At 34.7% G+C, this 27,037-nt stretch overlaps 1 protein-coding gene across 1 annotated transcript in view; it reads right to left on the reverse strand.

Annotated features, from left to right (window-relative positions):
* SMC1 (structural maintenance of chromosomes 1) overlaps window positions 1–26,563 on the reverse strand; it is a 76,291-nt gene extending 49,728 nt beyond the window's left edge. Inside the window, exons 1-5 of the mRNA XM_089102778.1 lie at window positions 26,447–26,563; window positions 21,207–21,455; window positions 17,186–17,354; window positions 8,771–8,983; window positions 4,387–4,638 (exon numbers count right to left, since the gene is read on the reverse strand). Of these exons, the coding sequence (XP_088958904.1) occupies window positions 4,387–4,638; window positions 8,771–8,983; window positions 17,186–17,354; window positions 21,207–21,455; window positions 26,447–26,553 (990 nt within the window). The 5' untranslated portion in view covers window positions 26,554–26,563. The remainder of the gene's footprint in view (window positions 1–4,386; window positions 4,639–8,770; window positions 8,984–17,185; window positions 17,355–21,206; window positions 21,456–26,446) is intronic.
* Between the last annotated feature and the right edge of the window lie 474 nt (window positions 26,564–27,037).

The raw sequence follows: 27,037 nt of genomic DNA on the forward strand, positions 1-27,037 counted from the left end.
GATGGAGTAAGATCGATAACTTTAACACCCACTTTTAGCAAAATTTACGAAACTTTTTTAACAAAATGGTTAAAAATTCAAATTTAACCACTAATTGATCCAAAGCAATTTGGCAATATGTCAAAGACGTCCACGACACATTACCTGATTCGTCTGCTTGATTTTATTTTCAAACATGTGGATGAACCAGGTAGATGGCTTAACCTTATAACAACCAATTTTTAAAAAAGTTTTGATTTAATACAGCAAGATGTTAATTCAAAAGCAACTTGTAGAATTTTCTGTACATCTTAATTTAGTTTCAGTTATTCGAAGTTTTTTATCTAACCAATTTCAAAGAGTAAAGTATAAAAGTTTTTTCAAATCCTCAGGCGGTTTTTTGTGGAGTTTCTCAAGGGACTATTTTAGGGCCAGTTTTGTTCCTAGTCATTATCAAAAACATTGCCAGTGACATGGCAATCATATGGAAGTACGTCGATGACTTAAGCATAGCAAAAATATGTGACGAAGGTGACTCCAGCAGAGCTGCGGCAATCATCGAAAAAGTGAGACACGAGTTGGCGTCTTCACTGATTACCGTGAATGAAAAAAAGAGCAACATGTTAACATTTTATTTTTTTAAGAATTTTAAACCTACTTTTGATCCCCCTGCCCCTGAACAACAAATTGTAAATAAAACTAAATTACTAGGAATAACCATTACTTCTGATCTAAAGTGGGAAGCGCTCACTACAGAGTTGGTGAAGAGAGGTAACGCTAGCTTACAAATGTTAAAATTAATGACAAAATTTCGCGTTCCACCAACCCATCTTTAAGAATTTACTGTACTTTTATTAGACCGCTTTTGGAGTATGCTGCCCCTGTGTGGCATTTCGGCTTAACTCTGGAACAATCTAACTGCATCGAAAGAATCCAGAAATGTGCTGTTGTTATAATTTTCCGTGGACCTGAAATTCCGTATTCTGAACTATTAGTTGAAGTTGAGTTGGTTTTGCTGGAGCAAAAGAGGCAGATGCTGAATATGAATTTCGGAAAAAATGTCTTGATAATAATAAACACCGTGATATCCTTCCCTCAGATTTTATCCCTAAACGACCACCAAGGGTTGTCCGGGACCAGTCCCGAAGCTGACAAAAATAAAAGCCAAGCATTTGCGGTACGACAGAACGTTTGTTCCCAGTTTCGTGAACGAGTACAACGTTACCCTCTAAAAAGTAGCATCTTTATTTATGTTTATTTGTGTATTTTTATGTATTTTTATGTAATAATATGATGTATCTTTATGACACATTGACCTATGATATGTATTTATGACGCAAACCGTAATATGGCAATTGCTATGAAAGTGGTTTTAGAATAAAATGATTTGATTGATTGATTGATTAATGTACTTATAGAAACACCCATTGATGTCAAATCAAATCTCTCGCCAAGAGGTTGTACAGTTACCCGATAGGCGCTAAAACTCATCTATTTTGGATCCTCTAGAGTGATAGAGTGTAGTAGAGTTCTAGGAGCCCCGGCAAAAAACGGACATTCAGATTCGGCAATAGGCGTAATGTATGACTTGTAGATATGAATAATTCAGCAGAATGGTAACAGTTCTAAGAACAAAGCATTCTATCCAGCTTCCTCGCGCAGTAAGATTGGACACGATGGAAATGTCTGAGGAGAAATGAATTCCCAAGAGGCAAAATTTGTCAACCCTCTTGAAAGCTACACACTTGAAGAAAAAGTCAGGATGTCAACACGAGACCTTCGACTGGATGATCAGTAGCCGTTGGGTGCGTCGGGTGACCTTAAAAATGGATACATCGAATTTGGCTATTCAGAAAGCAAATCACTTTTATCTCCAGGAGATGCGATTGCAGGAATAGGGAATTTTTACGGGAGTTCCATGCTTATTGGACAGTAAAATGGTGTAGACGGTTAACAAGATTATCTCCTATGTCGTTAATATAAACCAAGAAAAGTATGGGTCTAAGGATACTATCCTTAGCATCCCCAGCCTCAACAAGACACTCACTGGAAATAAACCTATTGAGAACAAAACGGGTAGCACGATTTCTTAGAAAAATCCACAGAGGCTCACGTAAACGACCACAAACTCCGTCTTCTTGGATTTTTAAACCAGTCCTTAGGCCGGACTCTTATCAAAAGCTTTTGCAATATCAAACGATAGTGCCCTAATATCGTACTTTTGGGTCAGACGTTGACGCTGGGTATTCAGGTAGTCAAGTATCAAGCGTCTCTGGCGGTAACTATACTCCTTATTGCTAACAAGGTTATTTGATTCCAGGTACGTGAAAATAATTTTATTGGAAATGCCCAGCAAGATTTTATCATCAATATAAGAGAGAAGGCTTATCGGTCTGCCTATCGGCTTATGTGAGCCAATACGGGTTAATTTGCTATCTGGTTTGAAAATAGGGATGACATGGGTGGACTTTCACTTTCGGGAACGATAAGAAGCAAAAGCAGAGACCAAAGAGTGGTGACAGAGGACCTACTGGTTTGGTACTACACTGATTAAGGCCAATATTTAGCATGTTATCTGGACAGGGTGATTTGCTTATATCAAGGTGCTGTAAAGCACTTGGAATTTCAGGGCAGAGTAGTTAACACGGTTGAGGACTGTGAACGTGTGATGAAGAATCAGGGAATCCCTTATTGTGGTCCCCAAGGTTTGAAAATAAGCACGTGCACAGAATTTTTTTGTGGAGGGGAAAGGCAGCAATAAAGTTTTTTCGAGGGGGGTGATAAAAAACATTTTATTTCACAATTTGAATAAAAAGGCGCAGAAATTTGAGAAAATTTATAATTTCAGGGGGTAGACCCGACCCCTCTGTACATCCCTTCTTGAAAACTCGGCAAAGGGCTCGGCAGTGACTTCATTCTTTACCTGAGAATGTTGAATCGTATTCCCTTTAGTCTGAAGGGAGGGAATACAATTTTCTTTTAGACTCTCTTACAAACTTTTTGCGGAAGTATTTTGGACTTTGGCGGCACAATCCCCCTTGCATTGTAAACGGCATTGGCGAATCACACGAACAGTCATTACACGCTTCTGCGAATCGTACACAATTCGTAGTACGACTTTGCTCTTGGACAAAAGTCAGCGTTTATGTACTTCTGTTTTACACTCATAACCATGTTACGATGGACGCTAAACCTGGATTTATCTTTTCTTGATATCTGTTCTCTTAGACGTTATTTTATCATTCCAATTATGTGCAGTGCCCTTATTCCAACGGCCGTTCTAATCCCCTTTAACGTATTTAGCAAAAACATGAAGATTCAGCTAAAAAGAGTTAGGATGCTCTCTAAGGACTAGATTAAGACCAGACGATTCGTTAAGGTCCATGAAGGTTTCAGAATCAATAAGTTGCTCAAGCTAATAGGACAGAGACATACAAGTCACATCCCTTCTCATTAATCATTTTATTGCCAAGCCCTGTTTTCTGCTGGACTTTGAAATCCACATGCATAATAATGACTAATTTGGAAAATTCTCACCTGTTGCGATCGAGGGAAGTTTCAAGGTAGCTGGTTATCCCATAATTCGGGGGATTCTACATTGTACCAATAATGACACACTTATTTGGGAGATTCACTTTGATACACAGTGCCTCTTCATCCTTTCAGTCTGAAACGTTTAGGCATGTATATGGAATGTGACTCTTGTAGGTAAACAGTAACACCTCCCCCCCCCCCCAAAACACACAGTAGGTAGCACCACCTCAGCGAACTCCATCTCGCTTGAGGATTATGTGTCAATGTGCGACAACCTCACTATTCAGTATCTCTTGGTTGTGATTACTCTCCCCATAGCACATAATGCCCGGCTTGACTGTGTTAACAAAAGGAAGGTACTAACCAAACCTGAGACCACAGGCATTACAGCTGCCTACCATAAACATGTTCGTGATTGTAGCCTGGAGACAAGAAGAAAATCCTTTACGAAAAGTCAGTCCGATCCGGGGCTTATCAACTTCTGATTTAAAACTAGTTAAAAGGGAAGCTTTGCAGGGTGGTTAGTCCAGGCAAACTATTGAAAAACGTACTCATAAGGGCCTTTGCATTCCACAGATGGTGACCAGAGCCAAAAAACCCCATACCTATACTCAGCAATGTAGGTAATACCTCGGATAGGTTGCACCTACGCCGGATTTGGAGCGGAAATTTCCATGATACCTCCCACCCAACTATCAATTGGTGGACAAAGTTTGGTAAAGGCAGGGGTACCACCAGCAGGCTGTCTACCACCAGGTTAGAGAATATAGAAGTTTACTTTAACAGGTCAACCAATTAGATTGATACTTTTTAGCAAGCTTTGATATATATTTTTTTACGCAAACCTAACAATGCTTGAAGGAAATTCAATACCTGAGCTTCTTCAAGATGGACATTTCTTCCTTGACTTTGAGATTCAAGCTGGGCTTGTGCTTCGTATTCAGCTTTCAAATTCTCAACCTGTTGGATTTTGGTTTGAAGTTGCATAATGTCTTCTTTATGGGCGTCTTCAGCTTTCTTCGCCTGTTGTAGTGACTTTAGAGCTGATTGAACTTTCTTCTCCATATGAGCAACGTTTTCTTTGGATTTAATGTAGTGGGGTCGCAGCTTTTCAATCTCTGATTCCTAGAAAAGACATTAGGATATATTTGTGCAGGTGAGAGAAACTTTCAAGGATGACTGACCCTCTCTCCCTCCAATTTGTATGGGGATACATTTATTTTGGTACGTTTTGAAATCTTGGGAGATTACCCCTTTAGTACTGGAAACATTTTAAGGCCAGAAACTTAACAGATCACAACAAAATTTCTCCTTTTTTTTATTATTTTTTTTTCAGTTTGTCAGATGTGGACCCCTATTGCCATTCATTCATCTATTATCTCCAAAGTAAAAAAAAAAAATTTATATTTTTTTTTTTACAAAAAAAACAAAAAAAACAGAAAAACAGCAGCAATAGACTACGACAGTTTCGTATGAAATTGTCATAACCAGTTAGTTATTTGGTCATAAAATAGGCCACAACTTAACATGCCACTCAGGTGATGTTAAGACGGCCAACCTTATTGATTAATAAGACATAAATATTAAGTTGTACTCTGTTAATAACATGAGTATGTTATCTTGTAGTGTTTCACTGGTCAACTAGTTGTACATCCGCTAACAAAAAGTACTGGTCCTGGGCATTTTCAGACGCAATCGTAACGTTACAAGTTACAATGCTTAGTACCCTGAAATGTTATGGACAACTCTAGGATTACATGCACTCGTAACCTAAGAAAATACAGTATGTCCAAATAAAAGCAATGCCATATTGCGCTTAATCGGCTTTTCTTCTAACCTATTATTTATATAAAATTTCTATACCTTGATTCTATTCGGCAAAATTATGAAAACTTTCTGAAAAATCGAAAACATTCAAGAAAAAATAGAAAAAAGAGCTTGGAAACAAAATGCTGAGCTACTACTGATTCTACAAAGTTTATGTTCTGTCAGACAAACATATGAAATCTGGCTAAGACCATACTTCTTTAATTCTATTTACAGCATGGTGGATATATGGGTATATTAGGGTGGAATATGAGCCTTTAACTAGCATTTTTGACTTGATCAGAGGAATACGAGGCTTTCTGAAGAAGCAAGCAAAGACAGGAAAAACAGAAAACCCTAACGACGGCCATAAGATGAAAATAGTTAGCTGGAGACTGAATTTTACAATAAACATTGATGTTTATGATACTTTCAGTTGTTTGAGATTTAGCCTGAAATTACACACCTACTGTATTTATTAAAAAAAAAAATAGAAAAAAAGAAAGAGAACAAAATCCTGCAACTTGCGTATTCGTTATATCCCCAACCAAGTCCAACCAGAATTTATTTACTAGCGGAGCCACCCAAGTCAAGTGAATGACATAATAGACTAGCAATTGTATGTTCTGTGGTAAGAGGTTTAAGTCCTGGTGTTACCAATTTCGAGTCCCAGCGCGGGGTTGAGTGATGAGACTCTGCAAGCTCCGATATAAAAGAATGCGGGCAAGCTCAGCCGCTTAAGATATAAAGAATATGGTTCTTAAAGCCTGACCCTCGACCCAGTTGGATCCACCCTTCCACAAGTGAGAATTAAAAATGACTTTTGTTGTTCTTTTTGTCGTCTTCTAAGGAATTTTGTAAATTTAAGTTAAAGGGCTCTTGCAAGTCAGGTTTCTAAATTGAGTCGAATGGTACATGCGAATAAAAACCTAAAAATTACTGCTAAAAGATATCAAACAGATCGTGGTAACGAATTGTAAGTAAGGAGCAGCCCGGCTCAATAGTAACTGAAACTCTAAAAAACGGAATTTTATACCAATATGTATATCAACAGAATCGGAGTTTTATGCTGATTGCAAATATATAAGTTTATAAAGTTTAGTCTTACCCATGAAAGGTTAAGACCCCGAGAAAATGTGCCTTATTTTCAAAAAAAAGGGGGGGGGGGGCAACCCCCTAAAAGTCATAGTATCTTTATGAAAATCTCACCGTCAGGCTCAGCATATCAGAGATCCCTACTATAGAGTTTCAAGCGCCTATTTGAAATAATGTACAATTTTGTATTTTTCGCTGATCATGGATGCGTGTTTATTTGTTTGTTTTTCCCAGGGGTGATCGTATCGACCCGGTGGTCCTAGAATATCGTAAAAGAGCTCATTCAAACGGAAATCAAAAGTTCTAGTGTCCTTTTTAAGCGACCAAAAAATTGGACGGCAGCCATGCCCCCTCCCACGCCCCCTTTTTTCTCAAAATCGTCTAATTAAAATTTTAAGATAGCCCTTTTGTTCGGCATAGTCGAAAGGCCAAATAAATATGCCTTTGGAGACATCAGGACCCCCCACCTTGGAGAAAGGTCTTTAAGTTAAAAAATTTGTCTATTGTTTAGGTAAAGTATTTGCTATTAGGAAGTATGCTACATTTTTTTGGGGGGGGGGATTTTCTACAGATGGATTTCCACGGAGATAATTTTTCATGGAGAGGAATTTTTAAGGGGAAATTTTACACTGGGAGAATTGGCCAGAATTTCTATAGGAAATTCTGTTAAGGGTAATTGTCCGGAGTAAATTTTCACCACGATTGAACTGTCTAGAGAATATATACTTGGGGAGGAGGGAATTTTCCGTGGAGCAGTAGTCAGATTTCCTGGCATTATTTAAAAAAACGATCAGAAATTAAGTATAAAAAAACAAGTTTTTTCAAGTGAAAGTAAGGAGCAACACTAAAACTTAAAACGAACAGATAGTATTCCATATATGAAAGGAGGCTGTCCCCTCATCAACGCCCCGCTCTTTAAGCTAAAGATTGCCTCTTTGAACAGAAATTATTTCGTATATGAAAGGTGCTGTTCCCTCCTCAACGCCTCGATCTTTACACTAAAGTTTGACTCTTTGTCACAAATTTATTTTTTAAAGTAATAAAAAACTTTAGCGTAAAGAACGGGGATTTGATGAGGGGACAGCCCCTTTCATTTATCGAATAATTTCTGTTTGTTTTAAGTTTTAGTGTTCCTCCCTACTTTCAGTTGAAATAAAACTTGTTTTTTTATATTTAATTATAGAAAAAAATTACCCAATTTTAAGCAAAGGAACACTCCTGTAATTGTGTCAAATTCCTTGAAAATGGTCTAAGTCTTTCAATTAGTCTTTAGATTGGTGCATCCATGAAACAAAACTAAGATGAATGAGATAAATAGTACTGGAATTAGGTTTTCTCTTTCTTGAAAATTTGATATTCTTCTAAATACGGGGTAAGCTTGCGAGAACCAGCAAATTCACCAGGATTCTTGATGTCTCTAATTTAAGATTCCCTTGTATCGCTTAATTTTTCGCTTCCAGTGCTTTGGAATAGCAGCAAAAATTACGATAGAAAAAATCAAATAACCGAAATCTGGATCCTTTATTGAAAAAAAAAAAAAAAAAAAATACAGATCAACCCAGAACTATTCCTGCTTCAAGTTTCAACGCACCGTTGCTATCACGGCAACGCACCACAAAATTGAAGTCAGGCTGAAATAAAATTAAGTTTTTCCCACAAGTGATTTCAGTTTCATCTGTGTTTGTGCTTTCATTTGGATTTTTGGTGGAGCATATTCATGATCAAACAAGGCCAATGGCCAGTACTGATCGACGATCTGCATCGCATGAAATATTCAAAGCTAAACACCGTCCCATAATTAAAAATAATCAGGCAAGTCTCAGCCTTTAAATCTTGAGATTTGAAGGCCGTCCCACCCCCCACTGCACGTTACTGATATTACCAATTGTTGAAACCTGTAACGATTAGAAATGTATCAAAATAAAAATTTAAGTGAAAAAACAATTACATAACTCATTAAAACTTTCGTATAGATCTGAATCAAGTCAATCTCAACAAAATACATCTTTAGGTCAACATTTTTCCAGAAATGGGGAGGGTTCTTTGGAATTAAAAGGGTGTACCCTGTGGTATCTTTGGCTCCGAGCAAGATAATTGTTATCTCCTTTATAGATACAAAATTCTTTTGGATCATGGGGCATTCCCTATCTGATACTTCCCAAAATGGCAGATATAGCTTAGATTCCATTTCCTATATAATTAAAAATACCAAATAGCACTTCAAATTATAGCAAATAAAAAAAATTATGGCTGCCCCTTAACGTTCATTTACTTCAGCTATGTAGTACACGTCAATTCATTTTAAGATCATAGAAAGTAAAGAAGAAGGGAAAATAAAGAAGAAAAATGAACTTACGATCCCTCTGGCTGTTTGTTCAACTTGTGCAACTTCCCGCTGAACCTTGGCTAAATCTTTCTTCTTATCCTTATTCACTTCTTCTATTTTCTGCTTTTTCTTCTCGATCTTTTCTGCTTCGCCACGCTTCTTTTCAAGCTCTTTTTCGAGTCTATCAAGCTCCAATTCTGTATGGTACAGGCGAAATAAAAAATACTCCACATGCTTTGTCGCCTAAAAAGGAATAGTAAGATTTAAATCTTCCAAAAATACCTTTAACTGTGTATGCTTTTCATTTCATCAAAGCATCGTATTAAAAGAAACGGACTAAGCGCTTGATTTTGCAGTCAAAAGGATGATCGTTCAAAAAATGGAGCCCCCCCCCCCCCAAAAAAAAAACACCTTCGAACACTAAATAAAATGGTCTTGAACACATTTATGAATAATTCAAAAATATTGACATCACCACTGTCTACAGTCTCATTCACAGATGAATAGTCGTTAATTCTCCGTGGCTAGCCATTGTGGCATTTTCTGTGGCAAAAATTTCAGTGACGTTTTCGTAGTCAACAGGCAATTTTCATAATTCAAACAGCTATTCCTCAAACAATGTCTTCATATAAGCCAGAATTTGCTCTGATTTCCAACAGTCCTTTCATACTTTTGTGACAGCTGTCGAACACGTTGAGTGATTTTGTTAATAGCTTAGAAAGAATCTATCGGAACTTGATTTCTAGATATGAAATACGTCAGTTAATTATATTAGCTTTTTATTGAAACTAAGCTCAAGGCTTCAGCTGATATTAATTTCTATATTAGGAAAGTAAAACAACATGCTTGTGTCTTTGGGGGAAACTTTTCGAATGTCAATTTTTTTTATATTCCTTTATTTTTTGTACAAATCATCTGTTTTTACGGGTTTAGACAAACTTTCCCCTTCTTTGAATATCTTCCTGCCCACAACCTGGATTGCATGGCGGGGATATTGCTGGGAAGCGTTAACTAAAAACTCAGAAAGCCAGTCTTAAAACAAGCAGCAAGATCCTGGATTCATTGTCATGAATCTATGTGTTATGAATCAAGTCATATCTATGTGATCGCGGATTCCAAGTAGACCAACAAGGCCATCTGTCTCAGCCTAACTCCCTGGATGATATTTGAGTGCCCCGGGGGTCTATACTTGGACCGTTACTATTTTTGATATATATATATATATATATATATATATATATATATATATATATATATATATATATATATATATATATATATATATATATATATATATATATATATATATATATATATATATATATGATCTCCAAAATTGTGTATCCTATAAGGATAGCCTAGCACTTATGTGTGCAGATGATAAAGTGGTATCTGTTGAAGCTAAAACCCCTTCATTATTGATCGAGAATATGGCGTCTGAAATGAATTCAGTTATCCAGTGGTTTTCTTGTAATCGTCTAGTTCTAAATTTGTTTAAGACAGAATTTATGGTTTTTGGGAGATCTAAGCAAGGAGTTGCTAAAGTTGGGATTGATGAGTTAGTTGTTTCTGGGTGTAGAATTGGACGGGTTAAGACACATAGATATTTGGGGATTATTCTTGATGAGCTTGTATGTTTTCGTAGTCATTCTGACCATCTCCGTATAAAATTAGCCCAAAATTTAGGATGTTTACAAGGATTTAAGTATGTTTTTCCTTTTTCGATTATTAAAATTCTTTTTCATTATTTAATAGAATCATACCTAAGATATTGTCCCATTATTTACCTAAATACATTTCCTAATCATTTTAAACACCTCCAGACATTGTACATAAAGCCGTAAGAATCCTTGGTACTTTCTTTCATCGTCCTGCACGACTTCTAAATCTTTCTGAAAAAAAAACATTATTTTTATTTCTTCATATAGTAAACCTTAATCAACTTAGGAAATTGCAATTATCGCTCTGGCATTATGATATTTAGTCTCCGGCGAGCTATTTTTATGAATCACAAATTCTTGTTAACCCTCCCTATTTGCTCACTCACTTCTTCGTCGGTTCGTTTTAGAGCGTATAGAATCCCTTTGGTTAGTTGTGAAAGAGATAAATTTTCAATAAGATACCAAACCTCTTCTATAGCAAATAGGCTAAAATTGAATAGTAAATTTAAAAATCTTAATAGCCGATCACTTTCAATGACTAGATTAGTAGAATATATTATTAACCTTTGATGACGGGGTGATTCTTCTTGATAATTTGTTTCTTAGTATTATTTTTAGATTTTACCGTGCTGGGGTAGCCTCCTTTGTCCTTCTTCTATATATTATGACGTGTTTGGTTTATCTTCTTTATCTTTATTTTTGGTGTACTTGAACTCATTGTAATAATTGTTAGCCTTTCTTTCGAGTTTAGCTCCCTGTTATTTTTTTTATTATTTGTGTTGTTTATATTTATATGAAACACAATTTATCTATCTATCTTATCTATTGGTTTCCATGACCGCAAAACCTGGGATTCAATTATAACGGAATTTCCGCCATTTTTTTTACCTCTTTATTAATTTTACAATCCGTTCATTTAATCTTTAACTAAACAAAGAGCCCAGTAACAAAAATGATGGGGTAATTTTTTTAAATCGTGTTTTTTTTAAATATAGATATGTGTTTTAATATGAATAGGCTATTAATACTCGTTTAAGACTTTTAAACGAATACAGATACAAAACTATTTGAAAACATTGAAGTTTCTGAGCAGAAGATATTACTTGCCAAAAACAACTTCAAACACAGATCTAGTTTTGCACGTTGCCAGCTGTAATGGCGGACACAGAATGAAAAAAAGTCTAAAATTTGATACACAAGTTTAGCAGTTGTTGATGACAACGAGGAACTGGGAGAGTTAATCCAAGAGAGTTAATCAGTCAAAGACACTAATCTTTTCTAGAATGATGATGAATAGCGGAACTGATCAAAACTAATCTGCTAATGGCACTATTCTATATGGAAGGGGGCGGGGGGTGTATAACCTACGGCGGGGGCTCATTCGACTGTAAATTGGAAAATTAGTGCCCTTTTAAAGAGTCAAAAGTGACCGGAGGGCAACTAGCCCCACTCACTACGCCCTCTTTTCCCCGAATGTATCTGATCAAAATTCGAGATAGTGATTTTGTTCAAAATGGTCCAAAGGTAAAAGAACTACGCCTCCAGGGTTGGCAAAACTCCCCACAGCCCAGGGAGAAGACTCAACTTGATTGGAAATCGAAAGAGCTAGTTTCCTTTTCAAGAATCAAAAGTGATCGGAGGGCAACCAGCCCCCCCCCCTTTCACACCCTTTTTCCCCAAATGGATGTGATCAAAATAGATGAAATAGCCATTTTAGATAAAAATTTGAAAGGTCTGAAGTGTTCTATTTTAGCTGAGAAAACAAATTTCACAGTTTTGATAAAATTTAATATTTTTGTAATAAAATCAGTTAATGTCTGAAAATCCGCTTCATATAAAATTCTAATATAAGCATTTAACGCCATCTAGAAATATTTAAGTTGTAGCATTAAATTTACTTAGAAAATTATTTTCTATAGCTTAATGGTTGTCGCCAATAGAAAAGTTTTCAAAAAAAAAGTTTTACCTCGTTTCCCTGGCACTACTTTTATAAAGTTTGCTTAAGTGATGAACCTGAGGAAGAACAAGTTTAAATTTACCGTTCGGATTTTGAAAACTAAAATTGAAGAATGGAAAAATAGAGTGTTTGGGTTTTTGGACATGAAATGTAAACAGTGTTCTTGAAACTAACACTAGGCTATCTAGGCCATATCAAACACATAAATACAGTTTATTTTCGCGCAATAAGAATTTTCTATAACATTGAGCTTTTTGAAAATTCATTCAGGCCCGAAAGGGAGCTCAATTTAAACAACTTTAGAAATCCCGCTTTTAGCGCGCTATTTTACAGTCATGTAAATAACGTTTCTTTTACAGTTATAACTATTAACTAATATTTCGTTCTAACGTTAATAACTTTCAATGTTACGCTATTTCAGATACTTACTATTTTATTTGTCTTTTTCATACTTCCCCTTTAGTATAGTAACTAGTGCTTCAGAAGTTCAATTTCAATTTCGATATTTATGGTTAGTTAGGTTACCAGGAGTGGACCAGCTCTCAAACATTCTTTCAAGTTAGTACAGTTATTTTAAATAGCTTACTGTAAATTTTAATAAATTACAGCTTACATTACAATTTATTTACATACAAACTTACAATTTTGATCTAAGATAGCTCCATTTAGCTCATCTGAAAGTCATTTTGGTCGTTATGCTTTTGATCATGTGATGGCTACAAAGATCCTTCAGACTCTTGGACCCCCTATCTACCATTATGCTACACCCTCTACGAATTAAAATCATGTCTCAGATCTCCCCCCCCCCCCCCTTGTATGAATTTAACTTATTTTAGAAAATCCACCAGTTAATTCACATTCCCAAACACCTTTGCGCTTAATAAATCATTTAATTGTTATTTTTCAATTCTTCTCTTTTAATGTCCTTATATGTATGTGAAAGGTGAGTGACTCAGAGCAAATATTTTATGGTTATGGCTGCAACGGTTTACTTAGTTTTTTTTTCATTTACTTCTTATTTTAAAAGTTAATATATAAAAAAAGCTTTCCACAAAAGAAGTTTTTCAAAGAAAGGTAAAGAGCTACATTAAACAAAAAATGAGTCAACAATTGTCAACAAATGAGTCAAAAAATGAGTCACCAAAGTCAAACAATTTTCCAAGCGTAAACTACCACAAATTACCATTAATAAAAAAAATAAACCCAAAAAGAACAGAAGATTGCTTTCAGTAAAGTGCAAATTATGTAGTGGTCCAAATTATGTACTGGTCTTTAGAAGGTCTTTTCTGTTCGTTTTGAGTAACAAAGCTTTAGGGGAAAAAGTATTTTTAATTAATTTTTATAAAGAGCAATCCAACTTACGAAACATCTGATTTGGGAGAAAGAACAAAAAAAGATGATTTTTCATAAACTGTGGGAAAAATATTATTAAATAAATTATATAGGTTTTATGATCGGTAGGAAACGAATTCGGTTTAATATTATTAGTCCTTGGCTTTTAGTTTCCTTAATGGATTTTTTGTGTACCATTAGCACATCGATGAATTCTTCGTTGGTTCTTAATTAGTAACAACACAGACCACAGTGGCTGTCCACCAGAAAAAGAAATAATGCATAACAAGATCGTTATTGAAAACGAAATCTAAGCGAATATTTCGGCTACAAGACTAATATCAGTCATCAGCAAACTAAAAGAACAAAAAAAAAAACACAAAATTAGTACGAATCCAACAAAAGGTAAAATAAATTAAATTAAATTTAAAAAAGAAACTGTTCGAGTACAAGAGACTTCTGTACTAAGACTTCAGAATTAAAATCGTGTTTATTTTTCTTCTACTTGGGGCCTAAAGGAATAACAAAAGAAAAAGACTCTGGACTAAAATTCTTATTTTTAGAAGAAAAAGCTTGCTGAGACGAAAAATAAATAAAGCTTACGTCAAATACCCCAATTCTGTAATCGTCCATATATTCAGTTTATACATTTCTAAAAGCTGTTTGCATAGTGAAAACAAATGTTGATCCCTTAACTTTATTTTAGGTTCTAAGAAAAACCCTGAACTTTGTGGTTTCTTTATGCACTATCTTTGAAATTACGAACTTTAAGCTTAAATGATCTAATTTTCCTGCTAATAGGGGACACGCAAATTCTATTCATTTTAAAGTTACGAATGAGAAACTATTTGCAATATAAAATATCTTTCAAAATTGGGTAACTCCAACAAATATCTCTAATGTTAACATCTTTTGATTCAGAAGCCCAAGCTTAATAGTACGTACCTTCAATCAGTGTTAAAAGATAAATATTTTCCTAATAGAAAAAAAAAACGGTCAAAATCGAAAAGTTCTATGTTTTACATGAAACGAATGATACTTTTGTTGCGGTTGATCTAGGTCATACCGTTATTTTTGCAGTTTATATGCTTACTAATTACAGAAACCAAAAATCTAACGAACGTTTGCTAAAGCATATGTAAATGTCTCAAAAATTTCTCATAAAATACGAGCGTCTGGTAAAGCCATTTTGCTTCCGTTGCGGTTCCTGTTATTAGAGTCTGTAAAAATACTAAAGCACATGCAAATATCTCAAAAATTTCTCATAAAATACGAGCGTCTGGTAAAGCCATTTTGTTTCCGTTGCGGTTCCTGTTATTAGAGTCCGTAAAAATACACAAAAAAGGGATGGTCTGTTATACCTGGGTTGGGCGAAGCAAAAGAGAAATATCGGCTATGGTATCATATTTGGGATCAGTGGAACCGACCGAGAAATGGCCCCCTTTTCCAGATAGTTAAATCAACAAAAAAGAAGTATATACAGTTACTGACAAAATGGAAGAAACAACAGGTAAAAGATATATCAAACAAAATTAGGAATAATCCAACGTTACTTTATAATGAGGTTCATAGATTAACGCAATAATCAGCTGATTTATCAGACCAAATCCCGCAGGAACAATGGTGTGGACACTTTACCTCCTTATTTTTGTCCAACCCACCATCAACTGAATTGAGTCATCGTGAATTGTCATATAAGCATTTTTCTGAGTTGAACCCATACAAAAACCTAGTTTATTTTTCTCCATCTTTGTTTCTGATCAAAGTTAGATCACTAAAATGTGGGAGGGCCCCAGGTCCAGATTGTCTGTTATCAGAGCACCTTTTGTATGGTACTTCAAAACTACTAGAACATCTTACGTTATTATATCAAGTAATAGTAATCCAGCATTATGTCCCTTCTTTGATGAGAGAAGGTAAAGTAGCTTGTATACGCAAGAAGGGCAAGGATCCTTCATATTGTTCATTATATAGACCCATAACACTTTGTTCTGGTATTAGTAAATTATTTGAAAATATTTTACTCTCATATTTATCAACAAAACGTGATGTGGGACCATCAGTTGGGTTTTTGAAGTGGTGTAGGGGTTCAAAATGCACACGCAATATTTCTAGAAATACTGGAACACCATCACAAATTTAAAAAACAACTATTTGTGTGCGGAGTTGATATTTCAAAAGCGTTTGATAGTATATTGCATAACCACGCTTTTTCATCATTGTTACGCAGTGAAGTGAACCCATTTATAAGCCAGTGTTTGACGGGTTGGTATGGTAATTCATCTGTGAGAATTTTTTCGGGGGGGAAACTTTCAAACCGAACTTCTTTACGTCGTGGAGTAAAACAAGGGTCAGTTCTTAGCCTCGTCATATTTAATAACGCAATTAGAACAGCCACACGGTACCTACCCTCATATGTCATTGACGGTATCGACATTAGCCACTTGTCGTATGCTGATGATATTTTGTTATTTTCGGAAAATTAAATATCAATACAGAATGCAATTAATATATTACATTCACATCTGCGGGAGATAGGATTAGAGATTGAACCTACTAAAACAGAATTCCTAGTAGCAAACAATAACAGGGATTTCCAGCACCATTCAATCAGGGTGGGATCACTTAATATCTTTAATAATGATTCCATTAAATGCCTTGGCTTGCCTTTTGGCCCGACAATTAAAGTTAAATGGGAGTTGGTGTTATTGTCTGTACTGGGAAAAACTTATGGCCTGCTAGTCAGGGTGAAAAGTCGTTTTGATAAACAAACACTTGCTATAATTTATAATTCAATGTTTGCACCTTATGTATTTTTCATTGTTCCATTTTTGAAGTTTGTAAGCAAAAGTGATAAAAAGCGTATCCACGTGTACTTTTTCCGGTTTTGTAAATATTTTCTTGGAATTCCACTATGGATCAAAAATAGGTATATTATACGAAAATTTGTAATATTTGATATTACTATTAAAATGGATCAACAAAACGACCGATTTCTTAGACGATCTAGAGAAAATATAATGAATTGTTCCCTTAATTGTGTGATTTACTGGAAAAAATAGTTTTGTCACTATTGCTTTCATAAAACAGCTATTTCTGCGTTATCTATAATGATTCTTCATGCTTAACGCTTTAGGAGTGCTTTTGGTGTTATGTAATATTGGTTTATCATAAGCTACGTATTATATATTCATGAGTTATTATGGGCATTATAAGCCTCTCACTGTCGTCCTTTTTGGTAGAAGTGCAATTTTGTATTTTTCAGTTTTCTTTTTATTTATTTCCTATACTCCTCTGTGTACATGATGTATGTACACAGAGGAGCATAAATAAATTATTATTATTATTATTGTTACTGTTAAAACAAACTACTTTATTGTCTTGGATGAAGAAGACAAAAATTTACTCCAGATCAGACCTGACCCCCACATATAACAGGGTAGGGGGCCTACGGACCAGTAGGGGATGTACACAACATTTTTCAAGATAGCTTACCAGCTCCTCTGTCAATCTTTGATATTTATCGGCTTCTTCCTTTTCCATTTTAGCTTCTTTCCTTTCTGCAGCAATACCTTTCTTCTTCTGATATGTATGCTGCGTTTCCTCTTCTGCTTTTAACATCTCCGCTTTTAATTTTTCATATTCTTCTTTTAGTGCACCAGACCTATAAGCAATAGAGCCGTATCGACTAAAGTAACACAAAATACGATATATGGACACAAAATAAACTTTAATGGGGAGCATTAAAACCAGAAGATTCGTTTCAAGGACAAATATTGCTGCCCAAAACTGCAATTTACTGTAATTCTACAACAAGATATAATTCATTTCCAACAAAAGAAACTTTTAAACATGTTTAGAATCAAATTTAAGCCCAAAAACCAGATCAAACCGATCGATTAAGTATGTATTTTTTAACGTAATACCTCGAATTAGTTTTTTTTCTTCTTTTTTTCTAAGATCACACTGACAGTGTAAACAGATGCTAAAAATCTGGATATTTCGACCACATACACCAGTGGTCGTCATTAGCAGAAAAACCGATGGTGACGACCACTGGTGTTTGTGATCGAAGAAGCCAGATCTGGATATTTCGACCACATACACCAGTGGTCGTCATTAGCAGAAAAACCGATGATGACGACCACTGGTGTTTGTGATCGAAGAATCCAGATTTTTTGTATGTTTTCACTGTCTAATAAAAAGACTTATTCCCATCTGACCTTTCATTTGCTCGATCAAGTATGTCGATTGTAAGTGTATGCATTTGGGTTTGTTTCATTTTAACAAAAGAAAACTTAAAAAAATGAAACAAACGATGAGATTAATTTTTAAACTGGCTCGAACCCTCAGTCTTTGATCTTACTATATCAAGGTTTACAGGAATCATTCAACGATAGAACAAATTTTTTTGCCTTGGCCCTTTCAATCTTGATTAAAGACAAAATAACTTAACAGACCATTAAAATCAAAGAAAATAAAGGTCAAAATAATTCGATTATTTCCAGAAAAAACGCATCGAACCAATCAAACGAACGTCGATTTTATGTGGATGTGTCTTAGACTCATTTCATTTTGACTAAAGTCAAATAGCACCTTGTACAGTGCTATAGCCCATATGTAAAACGGATTAGCTCATACTCTTCAAAGGAATTTTAAAAGCCTAAAAAATTAACAAGAATTACCACTCAGAAAGTGTGTACATCCTTTAAGAGTTTTGCTACCAGCTACAATGAAGTGAGATTATGATTTTACTTATAAAGACATGATAATAAAGTTGGTGGACTAATGCTTCAAAAACCTTTTATTGAAAAAAAATCCGATCATTAAACATTTCATCCTTCAAAGTACTCCTCTTCAGCTGTCATGCACTTTTCGTTCGTATTTTCTAGCCTGCAATGTACTCACAGCATTGTTCGTGCTACCCTTGACAATGCTTCTGACGTTGACTCTTTATTGGTCTCAAAAGTCTGAAAATGTTGCCTTTTTAATTTTCATTTAACTTTTGGGGCTAAAAAAAGTCAAAGGGAATTCCAGTATGAGAGGGTGCATTGTTACAGCAATACACCCCTGACTGATTTTCCCACAAATCAGTTCTCTTTCTTCGAATTTTTTCATGTATTCGTTTCAACACTTCTAGCTTGTAAGTAGAATTAACTGTATGATCCAGGGAAACACATTCTTGAAGTAAAATTCCACGTGAGTAAAAAAAAAACACCAGAATCGCCTTGATTTTTGTTTTGGCGTCCAGACTTTTTTTTTATCAAGATCCTGCCCTCTCTGAACATCACCAGCTGCACGAAGAACGCCCTTCTTTTCTAAAGACGATCTCTGCAAACTAGGTTCACCAGCTCAAGAATTTCCGAGTTTGTTTTCCCGGCTGTCACAAGGACTTTTATCACAACTTGTTGCTCACCAAAATCACGATCAATTTCCATCGTACCAATAGCAAAACAAAAGTACAAAACAAAGCTACAATCAAGACAACATCGTCTAAAGAAATGAAAACAATTGGACGACTCAACGGAATGCAAGCGACCATTGCATCACTGCTTTCACACCTCCAGTGTTATCACTCTATCGTATCAATAGCAAAATCCACGCATAAAAACAGAGCTAACCAAGACAACATGATTTAAAGAAATGAAAACAATTGCACGACTCCATGAAATGCAAGCGAACATTGCATCACTGCTATCACACTCCCAGTGTTATCACTCCATCGTACCAATAGCAAAACATACGTACAAGAACAGAGCTACAACCAGGACATCATAGTTTAAAGAAATGAAAACAATTGCACAATTCAACGAAATTTAAGCGAACACTGCATCACTGGCACCACTGCATTTCAGTGTTCCAATGGCATTCACAATACAGTGATTCCGCGAATTTTATTGTCTCATAGCGATACTAAAACCTAAAACGAATAGACATAAAGTCAAGTATTATGTCAAACTAAAAACGAACAGAAATTACTATGAATGAGTAAAATGAAGCCTAAACCAAACTCTACGCTTCATAGATTGATTGAAATATTGCCAATTGACTTTAAAAGCTCTGTTTAGATATTAATTTTCAATACTTTTGGGTAAAACGTAATTAAAAGGAGGATAGTATCAAAAACAGCCTTTGTTCGTTTTAAGTTCATTCCAAAATTCATAGTAATATATGTTGGCCTTAAGTTTGACTTCCTATGTGATTTTATTTCTGCTCATTTTATGTTTCAATATTGCTCTTTACTTTTCTTTTAAGGCTTTTTTACTTAAACATTTTCCTAAATTCATTTCTGTCCCTTTTCTAATTGGTAATTTTAGCAAGCTATTGTAGGGATATTTAACAACCTTTCATAGGCTTGTTTTTGTAGGCAGATACATAACAGTTATAGAGATTATAATGTTTTGTGTTCATGTTTCTTATATTAATTTGGTATTATTATGTTTCTTTTTTCATTTTCTTAAGAGCAAAAAATAGGACTGTAATTTAAATTTTACGTGACAATAGTGCATTTGATTATTTTGTAAATGGCTTAACTCCTTTTTGTAGAAAGTAGGGACTTACTGTTTTCACGCTAAGTGAGAATTTGTTTTTGCATCAAGTCAGGATTCGTTCGTTTTTACAGCGAGTCTGTCTCCAAAATTTATGTAAAACAGTTAGTTTTTGAATAAAGTTAAGGCATAACTTTATTTTGCACTGAGTAAAATCGCAGCAATTTCAACAAGAATCAACGTTTCGAATTGAACAGTCCTTTAGAATACAACATATTTGGATGGCTACAACTTTACTTCTAGCCTTATCATTTAATTTTATTAATATTTCTTTAAAATTATTTAACACTAATAAATGAATGAATGGATCTATTATTTTTATGCAGAAAAACATTAAATTTATGTAGAAAGCCAATATTATGATAATATTGAAATTACCTGTGTGCCAACACTCGCTTTTTCACAAGCTTTCAATACTATTTTCCCTACTTATTCATAAGTGTCTAGATTTTTTTTTAAATAGTGGCGTCAATTCAGGAAAATCTATCAGAGCGCATGCCTCTCTGCCTCTCCCCCCCCCCTTAGTTTACACCAGTGGTTAAAAATAGTTTAAGCGCCAAAGAACAACAGAGCTGTGCAAAGGATAGAAAGATGTGCATACTGGACAATTTACTAAATTGAAATTTGTTATATTGTTTATATTTTGACTTTTTTCTTACGCCATATTCATTATATATAACATTAAAAACGGCACCTTATTTAAAAAAGATTAAATTGTTTTCAAAAATTAAGAGAAAATCAGCCGGAAATAAAAATAAACTGAATTGCCTGGAAAACAGAAAATAAATCTATTTTGATAAACAATAAGCATTTAGGGTATGTAAGTTTCTGGGGAATGTTTAGTTTTCTGAGGCAGCAAGTCTTCATTAATTTACCCATTTTTCTTACAGGATAAATTTGGTATTGTACAAACGTTTCCTCGTCAAGCAAAAGAAAAGTAGTTTGCGAAAGGGAAAAAACAAAATTACCCGCTGATTTCTTCGAAAAGAGCAGTTCTTTCTTTGGGACTCTTCATAGCAATCGACTCAACAGCCCCTTGAAAAACTAAAAAATTCTTTGCTTTGGCATTAATGCCTAGCTTTTCCAACTCTTGAAGGTAGACTTGACTGGTAACTGTTTCTTCATCAATCCGATGCTCAGAAGATGAGCTAGCAATTGATCTTGTAAATCGTTTGATTGTACCATCAGCTAACTCAAATTCAGCAGTAACTGCAGCTCTGAAGAATAAAATAAAAATGAATGAGAAAAATTGACAGATTCAAAGAGCCGAACTTTAAAAAGCTTTATTACTGGACAACAGTCAATGTGACGCATACAAAGACGAAATCTAAAAATCAAGTTAGTTAGTAAGGGACAATGACGGGAGTCCTTAGTTATCGTAGCAAAAACAGTTCCTTGTTAGTATGACCTGGCCTGAAGATAATCCATATATTCTATGATTTCATCAAAACCAGTCTCAATTCTTAGCCCTGTAGAACTACTACCCAAAAAATGTGAGAAGAAAAAAATGTTTCTTTAAAGAGAAGAGTTTTGTCCGGCCAGCGGAGAGCTAGCATTCTTGAAAACTTCTTTTAGAGAACATATTTTCATAGCAAATTAAATTTAGTTTACTGAAGTATTCTAATTATATGTTGAACAATTATTAATAGGACATCTACATTGATATGGTCATGAGGTTAACTACTCATAACATTGTTGTAGGCTTATTGTTTTTGTTTTTGTGATAAGTTGGATAAAGAAACACAGAGTTGTAATGAGTAAAGACATGTATAATATGCAGAAAATTTAACTTCAGTATATAACAAATAACAAATTATTGAAATGAATCCAACAAACATTTTATACATTTGAAATAAAAAAGTAACTAACAACAAGCACAATAACATATGAAATAGTAATCGAGATTTTCCACTGACAATAGTTTGTAGTTGTTGACTAATTTTACGTGTACCAATTATTAAAAAGGATTTAAGATGCTCATCAGTTAACTTAGATCCGTAAATATTTTCTGTGTAGTACTTCATTTTGGAGAAGGTCTTCTGACCCAAATAAGTAGTACCAAAAAGAGAAAACGGTCCACGAGCAAATTTATGCAAATTATCAAATTGTGTCAGTGGAAGACTCTTATAAAATTCTAACTAAGATGAGTTTTGATATTTGTTCTTGATTATATCACTGCACTGCAGATCAATCATTTCCATTTGAAGTTGCGGGGCTAGGGTTTCAATATCAGTATCAAAAGTCCGAATGCCATCAAAGTCCGAGAAACGAGTATCAAAATTTATTTTCAAAGCACTCAAAGTTTCGATTGCAAAATCGATTGAAAACTCAGTCTCAGTAGTGTGGCTGAATATTTCACATGTTTAAAAATATGAAAAACATTTAATTTGCAGTTGTGATTGAAACAGTATCATTTTCTTCCGGAATGATTTGATATTAGTGTATAAATCATGAAGATGCTGGTTTTCTCCTTGTTATGTCAAATTCAGTTCGTTCACATGTTTTGTCAAATCAACATAGAATGCTCCACAGCCATGCGTTGTTTTGTAATTCAGTAAGAGATAAGATAAGATATTTATTTCAAAAAATGACTATCACAAGCCCCGAAGGGCCGAATTCGCATTTCGGGGTCATATGATAAAAAAAGCATAGAAATAGCACAAGAACTAAAAAACTGGCTAAACAGTGCCAAAAACAACAATATCAGAAAGGCAAAGCCATTCATTAGTCTAAAAAACAAAAAGTGTCAAATGTAAGAAAGTTAAAAAGGCACAAACTAAAACAAAACCCCCAAAAAAATTGAGATAAAAATAGTGTTAAAAAAGTTTAAAAGAGAGTATATAAAAAGGGGAGGGAACGGAAGAACCAAACGGACACAAGCATGGGTATCACCAGTACAAAAAAAAAACAACTAGTGGTTTATTTGATCAGTAATGAAGGGGACAAAGGTTTTTTCATATCTGGAGGTTAAACAACGGATGGGGGACAAGATAGGGACGGGTTCAGAAACAGTACGTGGCAGGCGGTGTCTGGATGGGGAGCGTCTTTTGGGGGAAATATTTTCCGCGCGAGGTTTTATTATTGCATTTTTTGCAAAACGGAGACACAACGTTCTTCTCCTGTGCTCTAGAGTTACCAACTTGGCCTTTTTTAGAAGGAGTGAATATGGTACCAAAGTTTCTTTAAAAATTATTCTTAGGGCTCTTTTTTGAATAGATTCAATATTATCTGATTCATCACGGGAGATGCCAGGATGCCAAACTGGACAAGCATATTCAAGATGCGGGCGGACAAAGGAAGTATAAATTCTTAAAGAATGGGATGAGGGGACGTTAAATTTATTCAAGAGCTTAAGGAGAGACATGGACGCATTAGCTCTACGGACAATATCTTTCACGTGGATATCCCTCTTTAAATTAGATGAAATTGTAACCCCAAGTAATTTAAAGGAAGACACAGAAATATCTGGGGTGATAGGGTCAAGGAAGGCGGGAGCAGATTTCAAGAAATTTATCGTCATTATATTTGATTTAGTGGAATTTACTTTCATATTTAGGTTCTTAGGTTCATCTGAAATGTGGGTTAGAATTTCAAGGTGGTCACCTTTAATATTTCTGTTACATATTTCGAGGATCGACTAGTCATCCACGTATTTCCACCTTTGGGGGAAGTCCTTACCAATATCGTTAATCATGACTAGAAATAAAAGTGGTAAGGTTCCTTGAGGGATTCCACAATACATAGGGAGGGGGTTAGAGAAAATATTTTTGTATTTAACAACTTGAGATCTATTTGAAAGGAACGATATAACAATATTTACTAACAGAGGATCAAGTTTAAAGTTAACCAGTAGTGAACAAATTAATGTGGTGTGGTCAACCAGGTCAAAAGCTCTTTGGAAATCAACTAAGACAAGGTTCAGCCAGACTTTTGGTCTATCAAGGTCACTTATGATGGTGTGCATTAAGTGCACAAGGTAATGGGTGGTGGAAGTTTTCTTTAAGTTACCAAACTGCCGGGTGTCAATACGCGGACAAATTTTATCCTTAAGCCAGCCACAGAGGAAACCTTCATAAAGTTTGGAAAAAACAGAAGTGAGTGTAATGGGGCGAATGTTGGCGAAAGTCAGACTGGTGGTGGCGAAAGTCACTGCTCGAAGTACAAAAAGCGCTGAAGGACTTTCCCATAACTAAGCCAACGTACGGCAGTATGACAAAGTAATCCATTTTCTCCAATTTCTTCAATAAATCGTCGGAATTGTCGGTCATTCAGCCCAAAAGATCTGACAAAATTAACAGTTGATATGACTCGTTTCAGAACTTCAGACATATCCAAATATTTTCCGCACAAAGACTGTTGATGAATGATACAATGTAAGACTAGTGGTTTTGAACCACCATCAGTCTCTACAGCCTTTGACACAAGAGCGACCACTCCTTTATCTTTCCCACTCACGTTTTTGCCTCCATCAGTTGTAATACATTTCAAGTTTTCCATCGGAAGTTCTTTTGATTAATGGCCATTTCAACTCCTTTAAAAATATCTGTACCAGTATTAGTGCCATGAATACTATATATATATCAAGAAGTCCTTCATGCACTTGGTTTATTTGTTATATTCTGGGTCCTTATTTAATCCCAAGATTTGAAAAAAAAATCAAGATTTGTAATATTTAATATGTACATTCTTCCCAACATCCCAAACCCAGGACTGAAATTTCTATATCTTGTGGAGAATTTTAAGGAGTGGTAGTCCTTGATTCAATCCAAATAACGACAGAGTCCACACTGCCTTTCCATAATACAAAAACTAAAGGTGAAATAACGAGGAATTATTTTAAGATGGTGGAAATTTTTTTTAATGAATATTTCATTAAAATGTCTATAAGGGGTGATAAGAGCTCACATCTATGAGAACAAAGTGCAGATAAATTAGAACTTAAAATTAAATGTATAATTATTAAAACTAAAAAAAAAAAACAGTCCGAGCATCATATACTTCAAGGAAGTTCAACCAGGACTCAACCGGGAGTTCAAGTTGTAGTTGTTGAACTTCCTTGAAGTGATGATGATAGGACTGTTATAATTTCTTCTTTTTTTTATAGTTTCAATGGTCACGTATTTTATCGTAAGTCTTACTTTATATTTATCTATGCTTTGCTGAAATGTTCATTTTGAAAAAATTTTCACTGTCTCAAAATAAGCCCTTGTTGTTTTACCTTTTTTTTATTTGACTCAAGGCAGTTCATAGATACACATAGATCAAGGAAGTAGTGTTATGAATCACAGAAATTTTTCCAAGGCGGGGGCTCAATTCCATAAAGAAGTACAGGGAGGAGTGGAAAGTCAATGACCTGTTTAAATATCTCTTATTTCTCCTTACTTTTTTAATTTCATAGTATTTTTTTGTATTTTTTTTTCAGATCCTTAAAATTAATTATGGAAAAATTAAGCGTCGCCCAGCGTACACGAATTGTACATTGCATGGGAACGTTTTAATGGAAGAATAATTTTTTGATCTCATGACATCGATTGGCCGCCTCATTCTCCTACTCTCACCAGCCTGACTTTATTCTTATGGAGATATCTAAAGGAGAAAATTTTTGTCAATAAGACCTAACGTTTAATAGAGCTAAATATCACTAGATAAATAAGAGAAATAAGGATGTAACAGGATGCCTTCCATTTCCTGCTTCTCCAATTTGAGCTCTTTTGATTACCTCTGCCATAGCCTTTTCCAAAGTTTCTGGCCTCATTTCTCTTTTTTCTCTAGTGATGTTTCCCTTTGACCCCAATGGTTAATATAGCTAAAGGGAAACCTCACTAGAAAAATAAGGCCAGAAACTATGAAAAAGGTTATAGCAGAGGTAATCATAAGAGCTCAAATTGGAGAAGCAGAAAATGGAAGGCATATACAGGATGTTATTTTCCGCATTTAACAATATAAGCTTCTCAATCTTACTAAGGTAAATTTGTCATAGAAGATAAACTTTATCCCCTTTATCAATGATACAATAATTTCATGCATATAACTGTTAAAATAAAAACAGTTATTTAAAATACAAATGGGTCAACGACTTTTGGTCCACCCTGTACATTACGAAATAGCCTCTGACAACCTCTTTCTATAAGATGCAAATATATGTGCACCTATAATTGATTTATGCAAGGATTGAATGGTGTGATCACTTTAGGGTACAAGTTCTTACCTGTTTGACACTGGTCTGTTTATCGAAGCTCCATGGATCAAATCACCTAACCGTTTTACTCGAAGACTAGAAGTTTTTTCTCCCATAACAAAACTAATAGCATCCATGAAATTTGATTTGCCTATAAAAGGAAATAGAGTTATATCTCAAAGATAACTTGATAGAGTATGATACCATGGAATGCTAAAAACAATACTAAACTAAAAGGTCATATAAAATATTCATTAGTTTAAATAGGTACAATAGGTCTAATTACGAACCATCTTTATTTGTCTATGAATAATTACAGCTTTGCTCTTTACTTCCACAAGAAAAATGATTTTTAAAGTGATCAATAAAAACGACCAACTACTGTTGGCTAATTGGACAAAACTCTAAGCTTTGTCCAATTTTTTTTTTTCTGTGTATCCTACTATCTTTTGAAGAACCTTAAAATGTTTTTACGGCTATAATAATTCCTCTAAACAGAATTCTACACTTGTGTAAATACTGATGTAAATTGTTCCCAACTTATAAAGTTCCAAAGTTTTATGAAGAAAATTTCATCACCTAAGACTCTTACTGAGCAACATTGCAAAGAATAACAACATA

This window comes from Artemia sp. Qi Xiang Cuo, chromosome 16 (genome assembly GCF_049724085.1).
Source record: "Artemia sp. Qi Xiang Cuo chromosome 16, ASM4972408v1, whole genome shotgun sequence".
NCBI lineage: Eukaryota > Metazoa > Arthropoda > Branchiopoda > Anostraca > Artemiidae > Artemia > Artemia sp. Qi Xiang Cuo.